This window comes from Ceratotherium simum, chromosome 1 (genome assembly GCF_057802395.1).
Source record: "Ceratotherium simum simum isolate JZ-2026a chromosome 1, ASM5780239v1, whole genome shotgun sequence".
Classification (NCBI taxonomy): domain Eukaryota; kingdom Metazoa; phylum Chordata; class Mammalia; order Perissodactyla; family Rhinocerotidae; genus Ceratotherium; species Ceratotherium simum.
Genome location: NC_141900.1, coordinates 61,482,542 through 61,506,584, shown reverse-complemented (window position 1 = coordinate 61,506,584; position 24,043 = coordinate 61,482,542). Strand labels below are relative to the sequence as shown.

The following is a 24,043-nucleotide window of genomic DNA, read 5'->3' as shown; positions in this document are numbered from 1 at the left end:
GCTTGCATTGGTTATTCCCTACCACATGCCCTGTTCCCAAATTCATTCTCTGTCCTGCTTTCACCTGTGGTAGGAAGACTAACTCCTATGGACTGTGTCCTCAGCTCCTTTGCCATCTGGCTGCCGGGTGGGTTTGTCCAATGGGGAGGTACAGGCAGGAGATCAAAGGGTGGGAGGAGAGAGAAGTTGGGATTTTTCCTACCCTGCCCCCTCCCTCTTGGGTGGTGTAGGAGTTCAGTGGCTGCACCCTTGCTTGACTGTGGCAGCCCCTCTCCTATGAGGACTCCCCTTTTATGCAAACCCCCTACCTATGGGAGCTCTTCTCTTGTGGTAGCCTCCCTCCTATGGGAGCCTCTCTCCTGTGGGAGCCCCCCTCCTGTGGAAGCCCCATCTCCTGTGAGTGTTCCCCTCCTATGGGAGCCTTCCTCCTGTACAAGCCCCCTCTCCTGTGTAAGCCCCCTCCTATGCAAGCCCCCCTACCTAAGGGAGCCCCTCTCCTATGGGAGCCTTCCTCTTGTGGGAGCCCCCACTCCAGCTCTCATCAGACTCCAGTAAGCCCAGTGCCTTCTGCTAGCCCGCTTAGCACTGGGGAGGTAATGGCTTCTACCACGGCCGACCCATGGGAAACATCCCTTGTTAGGCAAATTCTCTTCAAAATCCCAGTGAATTAAGTGTCTTCCTTGTCCTGCTGGGCCCTGACTGCTGGTTCATCTTCTAGACAAACTGCAATCTGAACTCACTTTTCATTTTTCAATGGTTCTCATAGGAGTCCTGTAGATATAACTTGTGTTCCTCAAAGATCTTAACTTTAAGAGAACTTCTATGTCACAGGTTACTTTAAAGTATTTTTTTCTATCTAACCCTCCTTGACCTCTAGACGTCTTTGAAACACTCTATACTAATGAGCCGGCTGCCTCAGTTTCCTGTTGTGTAAACTAAAGGGGCTACACGAGATGGTCCTCAAGACCCTCGTCTCCAGGCTGTACTTCTTGTGATGCCACAGTGAGTCAGATGTTAGCCCAGGGGAGGAGGAGCCCACACAGACGGAAGGCCATGGGAGATGCTGACACACCATCTTGGTGCATCTGAGATGTGAGGCAATCTGTTCCATTTTTAAAGTTACCCATCTGCTGTCCATTCGACAGTGTTTCCTCTGCTGAGCCCTTCATGCGCTGGGCTTTAGAGTTGGGAAGTAACCTGAGGAGTGACCTGGGCCTCCAACCGGTCAAATTCTAGGGGAGGAGAGAGACATCCAAACCACGGGGTCTCTAACTTGGGTGTGAACTGGAGCCACCAGGAGGCTTGTTCATACGCAGACTAGCAGGTGCCGAGTTCCTGGTCCAGTAGTGCTGGGGGGGCCCGAGAAGGTGCATTTCTAATTACCAGTCTCCCAGGTGATGTTAATGCTGCTGACTCCAAGGGCCACACCTTGAGAGTCACTGATCCAAACAATTACCTAGGATGTAGCATGTTAAATTATCATAAATATTATGTGCAAAATGCTGGGATAGTTGTGAGATGGGAGCAATACCTTTAGAGAGTGTGAGGGAGGGTGAGTCCCAGCAGGTTTATTAAAGAGGCTGTGCTGGACTCTAACGGGTGCACAGGAACCACAGATCACAAGAGGGGGAAGGCATTTCAGACAGCGGGCACAGAGCGGGGGAGAAGGTGGGGCGCACAAAAACATGTGCCGACCACAGGCCAGCGAGGGGCCAGGAGCAGGAGACAGGCTGCGAAAGGTGGGGCGGGACTGTGATAGGTGTTTCTGTCACTTCTTGAGTGCCCCTCACGCCTCCTGGCCCACCTTCTCCCCTAGGCATTGCCTTTCTTGAAGGGCAGCCGGACTGCACCGGTTCTCACCAGGTAGCTCTCACTTTCTCCCAGGGATGCCCAGGGGCACACACCTGACTCTGCATGCACAGCCTGGTGTGGAGGAACTTAACAGCTCACAAGCACCCCTCGACCCACAAAGGACAGGAGGTGGTAGATAAACACCCCTTCTCCCTCCCAGTTCCTCTTAGATGCAATTCCACATGGCTCCCCAGAAGGTGCCCAACTCAACAACACGCGTTTCTCCTGGCCTCTCTCCTCCTCTGTTCACTCTCCTGACCTCTCCCTCCTGCTCCCTCGGATGCCTTCCCAAGTACTGGGCACCAAGCCCTTGTCTCAGGCTCTGCTTCCAGGAGCCCAGGCTCAGACGGGCTGCCAATGTCCTGCTGAGGGATTTGAACTTTATCCTGTAGACAAAGGAAATCAGAATGTTTCCAAGATGAAAACAGCAACAAGAGGAACACTCTGATGAGCAAAAAGTCACCAAGGGCCACCAGCCCTTAAGTGCCATCATGGGATGGGGAGAACCACTGAGGATGAGTTCAGCCCACTGCTGAGGCTGCCGTGAGATTCATTCCCACGGCGGCCACGTCCTCCTGCTCCAGGACGATGGGGGGAAATGTAATATCCTTACTAGGCAAAGATCTCCGGCAGGCCAGCTGGTTCATATGGTGGAAACAGTGAAATAAATAATGAAAGGATCACTCTGGATATAAAGAAAATAATCATTTCAAAAAGAAAAAAAATGGTGGGTTGGGTGGGAGGGGGTGGGGGAAGATGATTCCTCTCTGAAGCAGTTCATCTGCAAAGGAAGATATCCTAACCAGGCTCGAAGCCCTTCAATCCAGAAAAGGCCACTCTCCTGGTTTTACAGTAAGGCAGGTAGAAACCAAACAGCTTCCTTGCTGCCATAGGAAAGCACAAGGAATCTGGGAGCTTGAGAAAGGAGGGCTGGAGGGACATGGAAAATGGGGGACGGGCTGGGAAGGGCCCCAGGGGAGCACAGCTGAGGGGTCTATGGTGGGTGGGGGGCAACACCACGGAGGGGGTAACAGCCAACCCACTTCCAGGGACAGTCGCGTCACACTCTTTATTTGGTGATTTTGGTCCTGTGCTGTAATTACCCTCTTCTAGCCCCCAACCTTTAGTAAAAGGCTGCTAACCACAGACTCCTGGTTAACCGTTCAAGAGAGAAATGAAAGAAAAAGGGAGCTAGCAGGATGGGGAAAAGGGCCAGTGAGAAGGGATGAGAAAAACAGCCTGGGTCTGGAGGGTTGAACCGTGCGCCCTCTCTCTCTCTCTGTCTCTCTTTCTCTGTGTGATACCTTGAGTACAGAAGATGTTTTACAAGGGGTTTGCTTTAACGTATGTGAATTTAAAACATAATGTATTCTTTTTTATTACTTAATTTTTTGAAGTAATTTTATTACTTAATTTATCTACATTGATAAATGTAGAATACTGCATTTACCATGGTTCAAAATTCAAAGAGTACAAAATAGTAGCAGAGAAGAGTCTCCTTCCGACCCTTACCTCCCAGACACCCCTTCCCCTCCCCACAGGCAATCGATGATTCTAGCTCTTGTATCCTTCAAGGCATATTTTATGATTTTGCAAGGAAAAAACATATGTAAAATCTTTTTTTTTCTGGTTTACACAAATGAAACCATACTAAACACAGTATATTGCACGTTGCTTTGTTCATTTAATAACTCCGGGTCATCTTTCCATATCAGCCCATCTGAGTATTCTCATTCTTTTCCATGGTTGCATGACATGCCTTTACATGGAGGTAACATAATTCATCTAAGCAGTCCCCAACTGATGGGCATTTAGGTTGTTTTCTAACTTTTGCTATTATAGAAAAGAGTGAAATGAATAAACTGGTAAGATATTGTGACTTTTTCAATAATATATTCTTAAATGTGCTTTTATTATATCAAGGGTACAAATGATTTTTCTCCAGTAAAACATAAACGCAATTTAATTTGGCAAGCCAAATTTATTTAAATGTTTATTTAAAACATCGTTGTCACGTATATTTGATTCACTAGTGTATCCTTTACAATACAGTTTAGTTATTGTAGCTAGTAAAAGCAGTGTATTTTCAAAAACAGATCATGTAAATATTGTGTGATTCTTAGTATCAATTGACTTAGGTTGGTCGGAACCAAGGGTGTTGGCTTAAAGCAATAAGGGCAATAAAAACAGAATGGGGCCCAGCTGCTCTGCAGATTTAAGAAGCTCTGAACTTGGAGTTAGGAAGCCTGGGTTTGATTTCTCACCCTGCCACTGTGACTTTTTCAATAAAATGGGGATAATGATTCCTGCTCTATGTACCTGGCAAAGTTGTTTTGAGGATAAATGGGAAATTACTTCCCATATGTGAGATCTGTTTATGATCTACAAATGTCTGAACCAATGTTAAATCCTGTTGTTATTCTTACATTGCTTACAGTGCTGGTTTTGGAGGTCAGTAGATAAATCCATCTATGGAATAAATTCTGAAATAAACTTCAAAAAAGAAATTATACTGGGCACGACCATTTTAATTAAACGTACCAAGTGGCGGCCATAATATATTATAGTGTTTTTAAAACCAATTAAATAAAGAATCAGAAAGGAAACAATTCACTATTTGCTACCTACCACAACTTTTTTTTTGTACCCTCCCCATCTCCCTGCCTCATCTACAGTTATTAAAATCAACTTCACCACTAACCACTTTGACAGGAAATAAATCTGGGAACCACTCAAATCTGATGGGGTAGATAATATCTTTTTGCCAATTAATACTGTTAATATTCTTGGATTTACAGGTAACATAGTCTCTCTGGATTCATTTGGAAATGATCAATAAAATAAATGGGCGAACAAAGTTTAAGTACTCTGGAAAATGAAATGCTGGGCTGTCTGGATTTGAGAAATATTAGGAGACCTACCCATTTCACTCATTAAAACCTTCAAGCCTGGCCATTATGGAAGCAGACAGGGGCCTCGGGCACTTCTCAGTCAATCCATTCAAGTTCCCACCATCCCTTTTCTAGTCGCTGCCTCCATGGCAACAGGCCACTGACCTGCCCTTAAGGGAAACAGAATTTCTGGCAAGACTGAGACTTTAATAATTCCACTTGTCAATACAGGTCAGAGAGAAATAGATGGATTCGTACCAAGTTACTTAACAAACCCACTAACAAAATGAGTGACTCCCAGCAAGTGACCAGACCCAGCGCTCAGAGTGTCCCCCAGGAAAGCCGAACATTGCATCATTAGTGTCCAGGACAATGTGCGCCACAGACACCTGTCCATCAAACCCTGTCCTGAGTTTGGACTTCTTCCTGCAACATTTTCTTTATTTCCCTTTTCCTAAAAGGGTAAAAGTGTACTGGGCAGCTCATTCAAAGTGATTATTAATCTGATTATTCATTTCCTCCAAAATTTAATTTTAATAAGCAAATACAAAATGATCTACAATGAAGGACATGTTTTGTCGTGCAAGTTTCCTTATGGGAATATCATCTAGAAATAGCAGTTTCTAGTGACTAAACTTTTCCCTCTCGGGGGAGGACAGGATCTAGAAATATCCATTCTAATACCCATGATCTAAACTCTCATCCCAAATACCCAAGGGACACTTCCCACTCACCTCTTTTCCTGGAAACGTTCTAGTGGGTAGCCTGCAGTTGTCACAGATTGCCTTTTTGGTGGCATTACTCTCTGATTCAGAAATATAAACACAGCTTCAGAGATTTATTTTACAATTCATCTTCTGATTTGTCATGGCCGGGAAGGTTAGCTTCCAGATTTTCTATTCTAAATTACTTTTGAACAGATTTTGCAAACAGACTAAGGAATGGCTTGAGCCTGGACTGGAACAAACTCTGAAAGTTGGGACTCGAGTCCTCTCTCTCTTTTGTTAAAATGTAAACAATCAGAAATCCCATCATTTCCCAAATCAATTATTTGTAAACGAATAAACAGGTGCTTTGGAGACACTGGAGTTATAAAAAGAAAATGGCAAATGATTTTTTCATGGGCCAGCTGCTCAACTGATGTGATTTTGGGGAAGATTCTCCTAGGCTTTAAAACTCAATTAGCAAATCAATTAAGATCATCCCCTATCTGCCAACAGGACCGTGCTGTCCCCCTCTGTCCTCCTCCCCATTTCAGTGCCTTCCAGTGCATCCCCTTCACCGCTGAAGCGGAAGCCCAATCAGTGGACCTGAGGTTCCTTTGCTTTCTGCTAACCCTGGACAACAGTGGGGGATGGGGCACTGTTCCGGTTTAATTAAGGATTAGCAACCACCAGAAGGACCAGTGCTCGCTGTTCTGCCCTGCTTATTAATATCGTCCCAGTCTAAGTTCACCTTAGAAGCTGGGCTCAGCACAGACTCAGTGGGGGCTGACTGACATGGCTGGCTGTCACTTTCTTTCAGTGGAAAACAGACAGGACCAGGCAAAGCAGATGGTTCCTAAAGGGGCACATCCAAAAAATCTGCTAGCAAACTGTGGTGGTGTCTTCCAAATAAACAGCAACTTACTGGAGAGGAAAATCAGATCTTCCTCGCCACATCCTGCCACAACCCATCCAGCCTGAACATCACCCACTTAGGAGTTTCCAATCCTCGGCGAGGCATAATAACTCTTCCTTTGGGGCACAGGACAGCCTGTCTTTCCAAGTGCCCCAGAGAGAGCCATCATCACCGATAACGCTCCCATCTCTGTCAGTGAAGTCTGTTATCTCAGTAAGACTTCGAGAGACGGCTGACCTGCGGATCACATATGGCATGGTCACCCAGTCCTAAGAGAAGCAAATACACGTGCCATGTATTTGGCTAGCTGGGTGGAACTAGAGATGAAGCCAGCAACGCCTCAAATGGCCATTAAAAACAAGTGACTGTTTTCATCATAAAACATTAATGAAGTGTTTTTTTTTTTCTTTCAAACTCTAAATAAACTCACAGATGATTATTTGTGGAAGTCCTGGCTCTGCCTATATGCGTTTCAGCAAATCATGGAACATTTCTGGGCCTCTGTTTTCTCATCTGTAAAATGGGGGGGCTGAACTGGAAGATTTCCAAGACCCCTTTTAGCACTAAAATTCGGGAGTTCTTTGGGTGGGGGTGGGTCTCCTCCAACATTCTGGCAAATCACATATATAATTAATCACCTGGTTTTTCAGCATAGATTACAAATAGAGAGACTGTTTCTGTCACACACATAGCTTACCTTTTCAACCGCTGTGTGCTCTTCGTTTGTGATGCTCGTTTTCCTTGACTCGTTTTTAGACCTGCTTAGCCTTCTGGACACCTTTTCTCTGAGTAAAGTGGCATATCCAATGTGTTCATAAATGGGGTTTGTCGTCATTTTGGAAATGTATTCAGAAGCTTTTGTTTCTATGTACAGTGTTATCAAGCCATCTGTGACCAGATCGTGAATCGATTCAAACCTCTTCTCTCCCACAAAGTGTTTTCCATCGTAGAAGAGCCTGTAGTTTAAGGTCTGGTTTCCAAACCTGCCCACGAGAGGAGGAGAGATCACAACAGTGTTAGCAATAAGACCAGTGAATGACAACAGCCACTAACATTTATGAGCACATACTGTACGCCAGGCACTATGTTTAAGCACTTGACATGACTTTTTCCCCATTTAATTATCTTAGAGACCCTTTGAGACAGGTACAATTGTTATCCCTGATTGACGGCTGAGGAAACTGAAACTTGAAGAGCTGGAGTACCTGCTTGAGGCTACACCCCTGGAAAGAAGCAGAGGTGGGATTTAACGCCAGGCAGTCATATGGTGTCATTCGATCCTAAAAATCACTAAGGCTATTGGGTCCTTATCATTCTCATTTGTAAAAGTCATAGGGTAGCACCTGATTTACAAATATCTTACTTATAAACTTCCCTAATGGGAACTAGCCATGACTCTCCGCTCCCTCCCCTATACCGGGCAATTACATCTGCAAAGGAAGCTACCACCACTGGCCCTGATGTCCCCTTACTAGTACATCATTGACCACCACCAGTAGAGCACCTCAGGCCTCCCACCCCAGTTACTCTGGCAGAAGGGAAATCAGGGGAGCTGTGCAAAGCCCCCTGCTTGAGCCGCCAGCGCCAGGATCCCAGCAACCTAACCAATAAGTGTCCTCCCCCTCTGGCACTGGCTGCCCCTGATTGGCCCCGGTGCTATATCTCACAGCCCCTGCTTGGTTCCCCACTGGGACTGCCAGCTCCTGCTGCTGGGGCGCTGGGAGGATAGGAAAACACTTTGCATACCTACAGAACTTGCTAGCTTTTGAAGCACCTCCTCATCATAACATCATTTAAGATATGTTCTACCCACCCCCAGCTGCAACTTGGAAAGTATCCTTCCATATTCACAATATCGAGATGGTGCGTTGAACACACCTTTGTGGGCTGGACTGGGAAGTGTTTCCATTGATACCGTTCCTTCTATGGAGAAAGGTCTTCCCAATTCCAAAGAGCTCACAAAACGAACTGCTGGAAGACAATCCATTCTGATATTGGATACCTTCCCTAAACCTTGCAGGATTGTTGTGAGGATCAAATGAAATAAAATATTCGATTGAGGTTAGGAAAGTGCAGCAAATGCAATGCCCTTCAGATGCTGTGATTTCCAATACTTGTGATTTTGTGGTAAAAAGCTTGTGAGAATTCTGCTCCGATGGCCTGTTGGCACGGAGCATCACAACTGCCATTGGGAGTTCTTTGGGTCGATGTGATCTCTGAGGGAACCTCATGGACAAACTGCACTTCCGTCCAGGCACTCACACAATGTGAGGTGAAGACTTTTGACAAGGGCTGCTGGGGCCTAACTGAGGCAGAGGTGTTTCTCCCTCAGCTGGCTTGATGTTTCAGACAGAAGCAGCTTTGGGAGCACTGACTTTGCAGATAATTCTCTAGTTTACTGTTTATGCGTAAACAGAGCCTCAGTGTCCATCCTACTGACAACATCTGTGCCCCAGAAAAGGTATAGCCTCTAATATGCTGCTGGTGCTTTGTAAACAAAGTGAAAATAAAAATAAGTAGGGGGAATGGGGAGTGACTAACGGGTACAGAGTTTCTGTTTGGGATGATGAAAAAGTTCTGGAAACAGATACTGGAGACAGTTGCACAACATTGAGAATGTACTTAATGCCATTGAATTATACACTTAAAAATGGCTAAAATGGTAAATTTTATGTTACGTATATTTACTGCAATAAAAAAACGGAGAGGGCCAGCCCTGTGGCTTAGTGGTTAAGTGCGCGCGCTCTGCTACTGGCGGTCTGGGTTCAGATCCCGGGCGTGTGCTGACGCACCGCTTGTCTGGCCATGCTGAGGCCGCATCCCACATACAGCAACTAGAAGGATGTGCAACTATGACGTACAACTATCTACTGAGGCTTTGGGGAGAAAAGGGGGGGAAAAATGGAGGAGGATTGGCAATAGATGTTAGCTCAGGGCCAGTCTTCCTCAGCAAAAAAAGAGGAGGATTGGCATGGATGTTAGCTCAGGGCTGATCTTCCTCACGAAAAAAAAAATGGAGAGAAAATAAGTAAAGTCACTTGTCAGGCAATTGCAACAACGGATGAAATCAAGCTGACCTCAGAGCTAACGTGTAGCATCCTGGCTGGCGCTGGCTTTCTCTAAGAATGTAGGCACCCTCCACACCTCCAAGAAGCTCGTCTGCCTGTTCCCGGGAGATGATCCCGTGAAACCTGAGGAGAGACAAGACCATCTTTGTTCTGAACAGACCACACACAAAGTATGGACCACAAAGAGCTGGCTAAAATATACAGCCGGGTGATCGAGAATCTACAGCCCCCCACTTGGATAAAGAGGGTGGTAACTAGGGTATATCTTCAAGATGGACCTGGCACCACCTCTCAGCAGGCACTCAAACAGATAACAAGCATTGAGGTAGGCAAAACAAAATGAAGAACTCCCAGGCCACCTGGCTTTCAGCTATTGTCTTTGCTCGCAAGCTGAAAATTAAGGTTGAAACAAAAAGCCAGGGTATGGCTCCTTTTTTAACCATGGGGACTAACAAAAGAGCAATTACCAATTTAGCTCTCTGCTCAGACACAGAGAACTATGTATTACCCCATATTACCCCGATTGCAAATGAACACTTATTAATTATCAACCTGCTTACTTCAGGTGTGAGGTGTTGTTAATTTTAGAGGCTCATTCTCTGGAAAGAAAAGCCAGCTATAATCAACATTCTTCCATTTCTTTAAATTTTGACAGCAATTGCTTAGGGCTATGTTTGAAAAATGTACCTATTTTTATTTTTTAAAGATAACGTTTATTTTTTTCCGCAATTTAAAAAGTAATGCACGTGCATATAGAAAATACAGTATATCCCGAGGATGACAGGCTTGGACGATGACGGCCTTGCTCTGGAGGTGATATCTGAGGCCTAGAGAGTGGACTGTGACTCCAGGGAAGGAGAGCAGGCGGGAGTTAGGGGCAGGCAACCAGCCACTTTCCCTGTTGCCTGTAAGCAAAGACAGCTGCTCACTCCTGTTATCAGAGATTTGATCAATCCATGTTTCAGAGGAAGGTGGGGGCTGGGTTGAGGGGTGAGGCCAGTGCCGAGGGACTCCAGGCTCCTAGGATAGGGCACAACACCCTCTTTCTAGGATTACCCAATCTTGGAGAACTTTAGGGAATGAATTGGAGAAACTGGACAGAGAATTCTTCTTGTACCTTCCTGGAAGGCAGAGGGGAGAGAGGAAAGTTGCTAGACAACAAGTTTTGGTTTTTTTCCCCTCAGGAATGCAAGGACTAAGTTAGAGGACAAATGTAGCAGGATAATATTTTGGAAAAAACAATGCCTACCACAATAGTTATTTTCTAATTCCCTTCTACCCTTAACAAGCAGACCTTACAAGCTGAAGCTTTTGTCCTAGGGGAGTGAGGCAGAAGCAGCTATGGCTTTGAGTTCCAAAATCAACTCTCAAAAGCCGAAGACAGGGCCGGCCCTGTGGCTTAGCGGTTAAGTGCGCGAGCTCCGCTACTGGCGGCCCGGGTTCGGATCCCCGGTGCGCAGCAATGGACCGCTTCTCTGGCCATGCTGAGGCCGCGTCCCACATACAGCAACTAGAAGGATGTGCAACTATGACATACAACTATCTACTGGGGCTTTGGGGGAAAAAAAAAGGAGGAGGATTGGTAATAGATGTTAGCTCAGAGCCGGTCTTCTCAGCAAAAAGAGGAGAATTAGCATGGATGTTAGCTCAGGGCTGATCTTCCTCACACACACACAAAAAAGGCTGAAGACAGTGATAGCTTGGGAGAAAGGGGTTTTCTGGCTTCCCAATTTTGCTTTTAAGTCTCAACAGCCAGTGCCTGGAGGTCTTAGAGCAGCGCTTTTCTGGAGTGAGGATGAACGTACTGTGACATAACAGCAACCCTCCTGCCCAAAAAGAGACCAGTGTCCCCAGTTCTTACAGGAGGGCGATTTGGCCAGAGCCCAGGCTCAGGGGTCTAAGTGGGCCCCACGCAGCATGAATGGGAACTGGAACTGGTGGATCCGTGTATGGGGATCCTGGAGCCACGGCAGAGGTGTCTGGGGATTCGACTGGGAGTGTGGCCACCGGACCCTGTGAGCCTTCTGGGGAAGTCTCCTATGCGGCATGAGCTGGGGCTGGAGAGGGCTGGATAGACGGCCTAGGCAGAGAGACCAGATACCGGGCCAGTTCTGGGAGTGTGTGTGTGAGAGAGTGTGTATGTGTGTGTGTATGAGTGTGTGTATGGTGGGAGAGACATGGTAGGGGGTAGAAGGGGCAGAGGACTCAGAAAGTTTCCCACACATCAGAGTCAGAAAGAACAAAAGCTGGTGTCTCAAGTTTTGAGGCTGGGATGTCCAGGACGCAGCCTGACTGTGGGCCAGCGCAAGAGGTGACCACAGCAGGACAAGGCACATACAGAGGAGGGCACAGGGCCTGACACCCCTGCCCCAGGTTACTCTCGGGGAAGGAGAAATATCCCCAACAGGCAGTTAACCTAAAAGCAGCTAGGTCTTAACTCCCTTGAATCGACATGTTTAAGTGGTGGCCAGCAGCAGATGTAGAGAGTCAAGAACTAAGTTAAATTCAATTGATCAAAAAAAGAAAGTGACAGTTTTGTCAATCTGAAGACCCAGTCTGTGGCTCATCACCGCCTCTATGCATGGATTTAAAAATATCCATGATGTGTATGTCTTATGATCCCAACTTTGTAAAAAGAAAGCATGCACAGTGACCAGAAGGAACGAGATGAAGAGAAAAAGTTAACAATGGCCTCTTTCATGGTGGGGCCACGGTGTTTTCCACCTTCTACATTCCTATATTTTCTAATTTTCCCAAATTAGCGGGTGTTAATTTATTTAACTTTTTAAGAACAAAAGTAGTACCTACGCACAGTGGGAAAATTCAAAATTCACAAGTTAAAAGACACAAAAGAATTAAAAATGTAAATAGCACTGAAGTAAAAATTCTCTTTCCCTAAAGGTATCCATTGTCAACAGTTTCTTGTGACTCCTTCTAGAAAAAATTACACATATATGTTTCCTGAATAGAGCATATATTACTTTCGAATGGAACAAAAAGGCTTTCATTTTTTAAAAAGAAAAGGAAACATGGAATCTGATTTTTTTTAAGCTAATTTCCCTATTAATACAAAATGTTTCTTTTCTGTGGTTAAGAAAATGTTTCCTTGGTCTCCTCTCACTATATAGTTTACATGGTTGGGGATTGGAGGAGGAGAACTAGAAGGTTATTCAGCAAAACTTTTATGCAAAAAAGAAAATGCACAATAAATTGAGTTCCTTTTGGAATGATGTACAAAAGTGTTCCATTTGAGAAGTATATGACAGGTTTTCCTTTTCTCTCTTTTTTTTTTTTCTATTACTTGTGCTCTCTGTGAGCAAAATCCAAATCAGTATATGGGAAAAAAAAGTCAGACTACAACTAAGTTAGATGTTAGGGCCATGGGGGTGGATGAGAGAGGAGGCTGGCGGTCCAGGCAGGTATCCCAGAGGCCCCTGCTGAATTCCAAAGCCAGGTAGGAAGGTTCAGAAATGCAGCCAAGGCAATTAGGAAGTGGCTGCTGAGCTGGGACAAATAAGAGAGTCATTAATCACCAAGATGAGGCTCTGATGGGTAAGGGAATTGAGAAAGACGGTTTGGGATTGGCCAGGATAGCTTGGGAGGCGGACTTGAAAGAAACTTTGCCTCATAATGCCTCTAGGTCGGACGTGGGAAGAGAAGTGGTTCGTGCATCTGCCCCGCTCCAGGTTATTCTGCCTGCCCTCTGTAAGCTGTTCCACTCGCCACAGCCTGAGGTTGCGAATTATTTTTATGATAATGCATATTTGCTTTGCAGTAGGTTTCTGAGAAAGTGAAATAAAACAAGAGTTGAAATGAAGACGAAAATGGGGGGAAATAATAATTATGGTCTTGAGGCAATATCCAAGTCAAGAGAAATCATCATTTTGGTTTTATGAGACTACAGGGAAATGGGATGACTTTCCTGAGTACTACGTTTGCAGACGTATGTGAAAGTAAGGAATTCAGCTACAGTTTACAATCTTTGACGCCCTAAATGTTTATATAATATCAAAGTAGAAAGTGAAATAAAATGCTAACAGAGCCTCAACTATGGAAAATGCTGCCTTACGTTTCAAGTACTTGCCAGGCACTCACTGTCTGCTTTTGTGGGGAGAACTATAGCAGGAGATATGCTCCCTCCCACAATAATGGAAGCCAAGTACCTGAGTATTGTAAAGAAAATTCAATACAAAGGGATCTGATTGCATTTATCCTTATTATCAAACTCTTGCACAATGGACATTTGATGAATACCATAAATTAGAAAAGTTTTAATATTTAAATGACATAGAAAGTGACTACTTATTACATTATTAAAACAAAGAATAGCATAATACATACTCTCTTCCATAATATTTTGGTCTGTTTTCCACCTATATTAAAAAGAAGAAAAATATTAATAATGCATTTGAATTCAAGTCAGATAGATAAAAATGCTATTCAAATAAACACAGATAGAGTCCCGGTAGTAATTTTACTACAGTTGTTATTCACCAAATCAGAGAGCCATGAAACTAGAGAGTTAACCAACACATTCCACTATCTTGGGTAGGCATTATCTAGAATCACCATATTTCTCTAATCATTAGGTTCATCCCCCACCCAAACCCAATCACCCAATAAAAGAATTTTCAAAGGAAACAAAGTGATGCCTATTTTAATATTAAGGAATTTATAAAGATATTACAAGGCTTCATCCTGCAGGACAAAATGAATATTTTTGGCATGAATAAAACATAAGCATTTATTTCAATCTTCATCTAATTGTTTCATTATGTATATAACAAAAATGAGGAGTGCACCTGGATTAAAAAATAAGTTTAATTTTGTCTCTTTCCAGATAAATCAATATTCTAACATTCTTATTTTTTGAACAAGTCGCTAATGGGCTGAAATACACTTGACAGCAGAAATAGAAGATATAGAGGACAAGATTTATGACTGGACTAAAAATCACAAGCATGCCAGAAAAGATTTTTCCATAACACCTTGAGCTTTGGCGTTATCACATTGGATTTTTATCACATATATATGATAATCTACTTTCATTAGAACTTTGTTTTCTTATGTTCATGGTGTTAGAGTTGGTGAGAAATTAACATGAATTTTCACGTTCAGCTTTTGTTCTTCTAGTCTGACTCCAGGGACACTGAAAATATAGTAGAGCCACATGAAGTTATGGATTTTCATTGATGGTTATGACAGCAAGTTTATGTTTATTTACTCGAGTAGAATATGAGCCTGGCAGCGATTTCATTTACAGTCATTTCCATCTACAGTCAAATGGGCAGTTTTCTCAGCAGGGCTCACAGGTAGGCACAGTGGTGGGATTTCAAGGTACTGGGCAGGGTCCTGGCCCACCTCCACCCTCCAAAGGATGCAGGGGATCTGAGCGGGCAGTAGGGAGCTATGCACTAGAGGAAAAGGTTCAGAGAGGGGAGCCAGGGATCTGAGGACACATTCACAAGCCTGCCTTGAAAAAGCCTAGCTGGCGTAAAACTAATCATCTAGACACTTCTAAATATGTGTTCACTCTTCTGTGCATTTTATACTTGAAAAGCACTGAACCAAGAGGGGGCATTCATAACTCTTAATCTTCAAGGTTTGGAGCCTGCTCAGCATCATTTACCAAGGAGATCTAAATAATCTCATTAATAGAAGCACAAAGTGTGTAAAAAGGCACCTTGTTATCTGATGTGTACCATTACTCTACATGCTGGAAAGCTTTTAATATGCGTTGAACATTTTGTCATTTATACCATTCCTTTGGCTTTCAAATTTCTTTCTTACTTTTACGATACTGTAGATATGTGACTATAACACCAACATGCCATAGAAGAAATTTAAAGCTAGAAGAGGCCGATGGAAGTAGACAATACACAACGGGCAAGACATCTCTCCATTCTTTGAGAGTCAGTATACCAAATTTTGAAATGATTCCCTATATATAAAGACAGTTTTATTTCCATATTTTTGGTTGAGTCATGACACACGTTTGAAAATCTGAGTGTAGCTCCCAACCCATTCCCTTCCTCTATCCTCTTACCTCCCCAAAGGGAAGAGTCATTAACCTAACTTCCCAGATGGACAGCATGGTAGACAGAGCCTACTACTAACTCCTGGCATGCAGGTAAGTAGTTAATGAGTGTTGAATTTAATTGTCTCTTAAGAAGACAACAAATTGCTTTCAGTTCATCAATTATAAAAATATGGCACATTATTATGTTCAGGGCTCTGTGCTCAGCCCTGTCATTGCTCATGAAGTAAGGATGTCACAGGTGTGAGAGGAAAGGTACATGGAACTCAGGGGTGTCCTGCAATTGAAGCAGAAGGAAACACTTGAGAAATCTAACATAGGCCCCCAAATAGGGGTGTCAATATTTATGGTGCCTTGAGGGATACCAAATAAAATCCTGCCTAGAGGACAGCTTGATCCAATTGAGGGACAAATCCACATATGAAAACCACGAGAAAATACAACAAGAGCACTGAATTGTGTGGGACAGACTACACATGGAATAGGGCCAGGGAATACATCCAAAATAGCGCACGAAACGTATACTAACTCTTATTCTTTGTTTATCTGAAATTCAAATTTAACTAGGCTTCCTGTTTTTATTTCTCTTTTTTTATTACCCTACCTAGTGGGAGAGGAAAAGTGGAAGTAAGAGAAAGTGAAGACAGAGGATGTAGTCGTCCATCTGATCACTGCTCCCACTGGTCAGGTGCTGTTTTGATAGTAATCTGATTCAGTCTCTCTTCCCTTTGTTGTCTCTGTAGCTCTTAAAGAAAATATAGCTGTCCTTGTTAATGTTAAACAGAGAGAGAGAGAGAGTGGCTGGGATAAAAAGAAACAAACAATAACCTCTTCCTTTTCCTAAACTTGTTGCTCACAGGAGTCTAAACATAGCCTCTCTCTCCACATTTCACTAAGCTTTTAACCAGTCAAGAGTTTATGTTCAATGACCCTAGATAAATCATAGATTATCCACAATTTTTTCAAGGTGAATGATATTGGATCCTCAAATTCAGACAAAACACAGTCAGCTGGCTTTTAGGGATAAAGGACCTGACCAGAGGGACTAGCAATCTCAAGACCATGACCTAGTAATGCCTTAAAGATGCCTGACTCAGTCCCCAGGTGCGGCTTCACGTCAGCCACCAAGGGAATCACGACCCACCTGTGAAATGTGGCTTTGTTTTATTAAGCTGTAACACTGAGTTTCAGTTTCCAGTTGAATGAGATTCTCTTCAGTGAATGAGATAGAGGACAGGTGATAAATAAAAAGCAAAGCAGCTCCAAGTTCTTCTCGCATTCTCATTGAGAATTATGTTTGTTAAAATCAAGCACTTGATCAAAAAATGGAGGGCTAATTTAGGCAGTCACGTGGATTCAGGAAGGGACAAAAATGTAACACAGCCAAACAAGAAGGAAGGTTGGTTCTGGAGCTTCCTTGCCCCTGTGATTATCCCAGGACAACAGCTGGAGTTGGACAACCCATCCCCTTGGCGAACCTCGTCACTGCAGATGTGACTAACAGAAATTGGATCTGTAACACTTGCTCTTGGGATTTAGTTCTCCAAATCCAAGAATTGAAAGAAGCCCATCTTTTTTAAGAAAAAGAAAGATATCTAATAATTTGTAGACATATTACTGGATCCTTAGATGATCTACCTGGTTCAGAAAGGACACCTCGCTTTACAGAACACCAAGCAGGAGACCAGTGAACATGCAAACACAGGAAATGGGTCCTCCCCGAGGCACAGGTGAATTCGGGTGTATGTGGTGTGACCATGCAGAATGGTGGCTGATTCTTTTTTATAATTGAACATTTTATCCTAAATCATCATCATCTACAGGAGAATAGTCCCCCACGGTGGGCAACACATGCCATTGATGTCGCTGTTGATCATAACACTTTTGGAATTCTTCTTTTGGAGCTGCCTTAAGACTTACTAAACTCTTTCTCTTGGATATCCTTACAGCTGCGTTTCTCAAGGTGTGGTCTTGTCATTCAAAACAGAAGCTTCAGGATGCTTGTTAAAGATTACAGATTCCTGATTCCTACCTCAGACCCACTGAACCAGAATTACTAGGGTTGGGGTTGCAATGTGTTATCTAATAAAGTCCCCTAGATGATGTTTAAGCATACACTAAGGTTTCAGAATCACTAGCATATAGAAACATAAGGTTGTTTTTTGAGAATGGATTTGAGAGTGGATGTTATTTTGGCAAACAGGCAGAAGTGATTCAGAGCCAAATTCAGTAAATACAGTAAGTGATCCAACTAGGAAATACATTCCAGACAAAAATGAGGCATGATCCTAAGATAATATGATTTGCACTGTGTCTTGTTCTGAAGGTATTTTAGTAGAAGCATTCCCAATACGCTCTGAGCCATGGGTGCTTGGTGGAAATAAAAGCACAGCTTCCCAAGATGACTGATTGGAAAGGGACCACACTCATCTAATACATGTGTTAAAGTAAAATCCATTTCATGACTTTATAGTCACATCTCAAATACAATTATTGCCAGTACTGTGACTACTGAAGATGGTTTTAGTCTGTGTAGTCCTGTCCATGTAATCCACACACTGTGTTCCTATATATGTGCAGCCAGTGCAAATGTTATGGCTTCCTGCCTAATGGCCTCAACACCTCATACTCATCCTATGCTCCAATCAAACTGAATTACTTGCAGTTCCATAATTTACCCCCTCCAGTATGTTCATCGTTTTTCATATGTTCTTATTTTAAGATCCTGAACTCTCTTTTAATAAAATAGGGGTAGATCATGTGATGGCTGAAAGGGTAGACCTAGACTCAGACTGCCTGGCTTTGAAGCCAGATCTGTGTGTCCGTAAGCAAGTTACTAATCTCTCTGTTTCTCCGTTTCCTCATCTTTAAAATGAGGATGATAATAAAAGTACCTGCCTCACTGAGTTGTTGTAATAGCTAAATGAGTAAATACATGTAACATGCTTGTAATGGTGCCTGGAGCACAGAGAGACTAAGTGAATATTAGATAGTACCTTCCAAAAATGGCCTCCTCTTTATAGAGGAAAAGTTAGGCCCATTCTTTTTCGTGCTTTTAGAGCTCCTTTTATATATCTCTGTTAGAAAACTTACCATCCCACCATATTTTAAATATTTACTTGCCCATTTCTTCTCTAACTACTCTGAGAGTTTTTCGAAGCAGCAATTTTTGTCTTCATCATCATCGTATTCCCAGGATTTTGCCCAATGTCTGCCACAGAGTGACTGCAGGCACTCATTATCTGAATCTAATCCACTCCTAAAAATGTGTTGGGTAGCAAAGCTTCAAACAGCAAGAGCCTATATTCCATTATTTTAAGTGGAAAAAAATAATAATTTATTCTTAGAGCATACAAAAATATCAATTTCCCAAATGCTCCTAAAATGCTTTTAAATAACTATACAACAATCTGATGAGAATTTCTGCATAATATAAAATATTTAAACACCAATTACATAATCATTTAACACTTAATGGAGTAATTAATATGTATGTTTGTGTGCAGTCCACAGCTGAACAGAATAGGAATTTCATTATCCTTCTACACTGAGCATGCACTATAATAAAAATAAACAATGAAGTAATATTGCTAAAGATGTAGAAAGATACTAAGTTGGAACTGAGTTGGTAAGGCCCCCAGGTACCTGGCCTAAAAAAATACTGAGGGGCTACACCCTCAGGGAAAACATGGGGGAAAATCAGGGCTATCACGTGCAATACGTGTAAACACGAGGCCAATCAGAAGGACGTTGAGATATGAGAGAAGCCCCCTTTCCATCTTCTAGCAGCCCTGCCACTCAAAGTGTGATCCCGGGATCAGCAGCATTGGCATTACCTTGGAGCTTGTTAGAAATGCAGATTCTGAATTTCTAAGGGGAGTCATATACACATTAAAGTTCGAGAAGTTGTCAGATACATGAGAACGTGTTATAGCAGGTTTTTAACTGGGAGAATGATTTTGGCTCAAACTTTCCATAAGTTGTTACAGCAAATATTCAGATAGTGAGTGTTCGGGGAGCAAAGGGTGCCTGTGCTCATGAAATGTTTGCAGAATGAGGCAAAGATTATGAATGTAGAGCCCACTGCCAATTCAATTGCTGTGTGACCCTAAATAGGTTAATAAACTTCTTTGCATCTCATTTTACTCAATTTTCAATAAAACTGGAGTTATAAAAATGTACTATCTTAACAAAGCTGTTTCAAAGATTAGATGAGATAATGCACGTAAAAAAAACCGCGGCGCAGGGAACATTGTGGTAATAGGTTAATATTTATTGAGTGGCTACTCTGTGCCAGGAACCGTCCCTAGGGTTTCACATGTTTATCTCATTTAAGCTTCCAAACAACCCTATAAGGTAAGTGAGCGCTATTATTTTACAGAAAGCCACTAAATAACTAGTCACAGAGGTCACAGAGCTAGTAAGTGGCTAGGACCCAGCACACACACCTTCAACTACTCTGCTTCCTGGCTTCTCCAGGGTAGATACCAATCAATGTTGATGCCTTCACTGGCTATCAAAATTCTACAGTCTGGTTAAATATTAGTTTATCTGAATTGGCCTTGATTTTTCTTTGCCAGGACTGAACACCTTAAAATTTCTTCGGAATGAACTGAATTGTGCCAATGAGTTAATCATGAGAACTTGGGATAAATCTGCCTAGATGTGGTGATATTTTGGGTCTCTCAACTATTTCCCTGTAATTTAGAATTATATGTATTCCTAGCTACCTGGTTTATTTTCCAATTTATTCTTCTAGTTTTAAGGAAGAATTCTCAGCATTTTGCAAAGCTTGAAAGAACAGTAGGGTGACAGCTGCATAGTGAGAGACAGGAAGCATAATCCTTAAATGAGTTTGCTTTATAGTCAGATTATCATTGCCTAGATAAACACAAGTTCTTTTATATTCAACACAAAGACATTTAAAGAATATTGTGAGTCCTCTGTAAACAAGGTTTCCAATTATTGAAAAAACAAAGCTTTTATAATCTCTCAGCAGCTGGTATATATTAAGTTTTTACTCAGAAATAATTTAAAAATCCAATTTAGCAACCTCCTACACAGGGCAGCTAGACTGTGGGATTTTCTGAGATACGGATCAAGTGTGGAAGAAAGGGCTTTTGATGGGGGGATTTGTACCGGTGATGCTGGGGAAATTTCATCCAGAAAAAAATAAATATGGATAATTCCCTTCTAATTAGAAATCAAAGATCTCGATTGAAAGGGAGAGAGAGAAAATGCAAGTATTGAAACTCACATTCTTGTAGTCAAAGTGCACAGTATACAACGAAAATTGAGCAAACTTGAAATCTCCTGATTCTTTTCATCTAGAATCTAAGGCCTTATTTTTCTGCATGGCATTACTTTAACACTTCCAAAATTCTGATGGGGCACTGATGAGGGGAATTCCTTCCTGTCTTGATTAGAATGTATTATAAAAAATCTGGCCAGTCTTTCTGAAATAAACCTTAAAAGGTTACCAATAGCTTTGCAAAGTTCTGTAAATACTTTTCCAGGCACTTTAGTGACCTGGTGTAAACATTCTGCTAACTTATAGATGTACACAATATATCAGGTTAGGAGTGCTCAGGACTAAAGCAATTCCCATTTATTGGTTTGTTTACTGCCTTCCCCCTCCCCCCCCCAGGAATTATTATTTTTAAAATCAGTGATAATTTATTAGAAAAAATATAAAGTGAAAGACTTTTCTCAGGCGAGTAGTTCTCAATTGGGAGGGGAGGTGGTTTTGTTCCCCAGAGGATATCTGGCAATGTCTAGAGACAGTTTTGATTGTCATGCCTGGGGGAGGTGCTACTGGCATCTGGTGGGTAGAGTCTAGGGATGTTGGTAAACATCCTATAACACAAAGGACAGCCCCCTGCAACAAAGAACTATCCCACCCAAATGTCCATACTGCTGAGGTTAAGAAAGGCTGCTTTAGATTAAAAGAACTTTGGACTCTTGAGTATTCTCAAGGAAGGTTATTAATAAATTTTTTTGAACCAAAATGCAAACAAGCAACAAATACTTTAAAGACATAAAGTAAAATGGAGTAAAAGGAAAGTAAGAAGAAATATTTGTTTTTGAAACTATTGATAATTTATAAAAGTAGCTTTTAAGAAAAGAAAGAAATACCTCCAACTACTCAGGGAAGTAGTTCAGGAACTACTGAACAGACTAATAAATAAGTACTAGGGACGTAATGTACAGCATGATGACCTCAGCTAACACTGCTCTATGATATGTAGGAAAGTTGTTAAAAGAGAAAACCCTACAAGTTCTCATCACAAGGAGAAAATTTTTTTTCCTTTATTCTTTTCTTCTTTCTTTTCCTTTTATAGTTTTTATATGGGAAGATGGAAGTTAGCTGAACCTATTGCAATAATCATTTCACAATATATGTAAATCAAACCATCACACTGTATGCCTTAAACTTACACAGTGCTGTGTCAATTATTTCTCAATAAAACTGGAAAAAAAACAAAAAAACTGAACAGACTAACATCTCAATAAGATTAACAAGAGAACCTTGGAAAAATTGTAAACAATCTAAAATATAAAAAACACTAAAGAAAAAATTCAAGTTCTTACTTGGGAGTAATCAACCATGATATGCATACATGTGAACTAATGTTTAAATCCCTTACTGCTATGAGATGCCACGCCTCACAGCATGTTGTTTTGAAACTTTGCCCTGATCACTGGGTTGGAAACAAAACTTCCATCACTCACGGCTCCCTCGGGTCACAGAGAACACCCCAGAAGCTGAAGCATTGTCAGAATGGCTGTCCAATTCCAATACCTCAGTCATGTCCTCATTTCCTGGGTTTCATTACATAAGCAATACAAAATAAGCATCATAAAAGAGGAAGGTGAATTACTTATATCTGGATTTGAAAAGTAACGGAAGGGCAACCAGACACACACTCATACAAATACCCACGCCTCGCACAAGGCGTTCCTTGTTTCTAGTTCTGGTTTTCTCCAGATTCAGACCTACTAACCCTACCCAGAACCCCTCTAAGGGCAGGGCCCAGGAGGAGCAGAGGATGCATTTATCATCATCTGAGATACTATATCTTTTACTTGTGTGTTTTTTGCCAATCTCTCCCATTCAAATCGAAACTACACAAGGGCAGAGATTCTTGTTGTTTTGCTTACTGATGTATCTCCAGAGTCTAGAACAGAGCTGGCACACAGTAGGTGCTCAATAAACATTTACTGAATGAATAAATGAATGGCATACAGGGTCTTCCTAGCGCGGCCTTCCTTGTGTATCTGGACCATCACAGCTTCATTCCCCAATTCTTTATGTTCCTAAGTCAGAACTCCTAGTAGTTTCTGAAACACACCCTAGTCGTTCATACATTTAGGCCACTCTTTGGCCAGGATAGTTCCTCTGCCTGGAATTCTAATACTTGCTCTCCAACCCATCTATGCCTTAATGTGACAAAATCTCACTGATCTTAAAAATAAGAGATAAAATGCTGCCATCTTGCGAAAATCTTTCCTGGCTGCCTCAAACCAGCTTCCTATCCTCCCTCTGACCTTTATAAAGGCCTGCTTTAGGGCCATGATCTTACTGGGATTAGGACTGTTGGTCTTTATGACCTCTAGATGTGAGCTCCTTGAGGGAAGGGCTCCTGTCTTTTCATCTCTGTTGTGCCAGCACCCAACAATACATCTTGTACAGAGCTCAGCTTCAATGGAAGTAACATATGGTTTGAAAGACAGCTTAATGGCCCTATGTCCCCTCTCTGGGCTCACTGAAATTTCAAAAGGGGCCTCCATGGGAAGATTGGCAGTACTGGTGGCTCACATCTTGATGCTTTATGCCTCCAAGCTATAGGACAAAACTTGCTCCCCTCCCAGTTTTCTGAATCTCCGAAGAGTGAAGACTGAAGACCACGGGGAACAACCATGACTTGTAGTCAGTGATTCTGCTAATCAAGGTCCCGCACACTCTCTAGACAAGGGGTGCACATGTGAACCAACAGAAGCCACTCAGCATCTCTGTCACTGGAATTTGCAAGTTGAGGAGAAACTATTATGAGAAACTGTTAGAGTTGATTCACATGCATGGCAGAGCCTAATAACAACAATAATAATAATTTCTAAGTTATTAAGAACTTTCTATGTACCAGGCATCATTCTAAGCACTTTCTTTACATATACTAACCCATTCAATCCTCGTGACCATCCAATAGGTAAGATCTATCACACCCATTTCCAAAGGACGAATTGAGGCACAGAAAAGCAGAGCGTAAAAGCAGGCTGTATTATCCTGGAGGTTGGGCCTCTAACCAGCACACTCTACTGCCCAGTGGTGCATCAGTCCTGCTTCCTGGATCCCTGGAGATGTCCTGCTTCACATATACCCCAAAGCCTAGACGTGGGCACCATTCATCTCTGCAGTTGGCACGGATCCTCTTCCCAGCAGCTCATTTTAACCCACTCTTCCTTGCTATGTCTTCCCTGGCACTATGATTCCTTGGCTCCACGTGTTGGCTCCCAACACCCACCTCAGGCCCTCCTCGTTTGGACAACCCAATTAGGTGTACTGCTCTGGCTCTGCC

The 24,043-nt window shown here is 42.5% G+C and overlaps 1 protein-coding gene across 1 annotated transcript in view; it reads right to left on the bottom strand.

The window, feature by feature from the left end:
* Nucleotides 1-24,043, bottom strand: part of CHN2 (chimerin 2) — a 289,049-nt gene that overhangs the window by 94,137 nt on the left and 170,869 nt on the right. The window contains exons 4-6 of the mRNA XM_014786059.2: nt 13,772-13,803; nt 9,440-9,553; nt 7,060-7,345 (exon numbers count right to left, since the gene is read on the bottom strand). Of these exons, the coding sequence (XP_014641545.2) occupies nt 7,060-7,345; nt 9,440-9,553; nt 13,772-13,803 (432 nt within the window). The remainder of the gene's footprint in view (nt 1-7,059; nt 7,346-9,439; nt 9,554-13,771; nt 13,804-24,043) is intronic.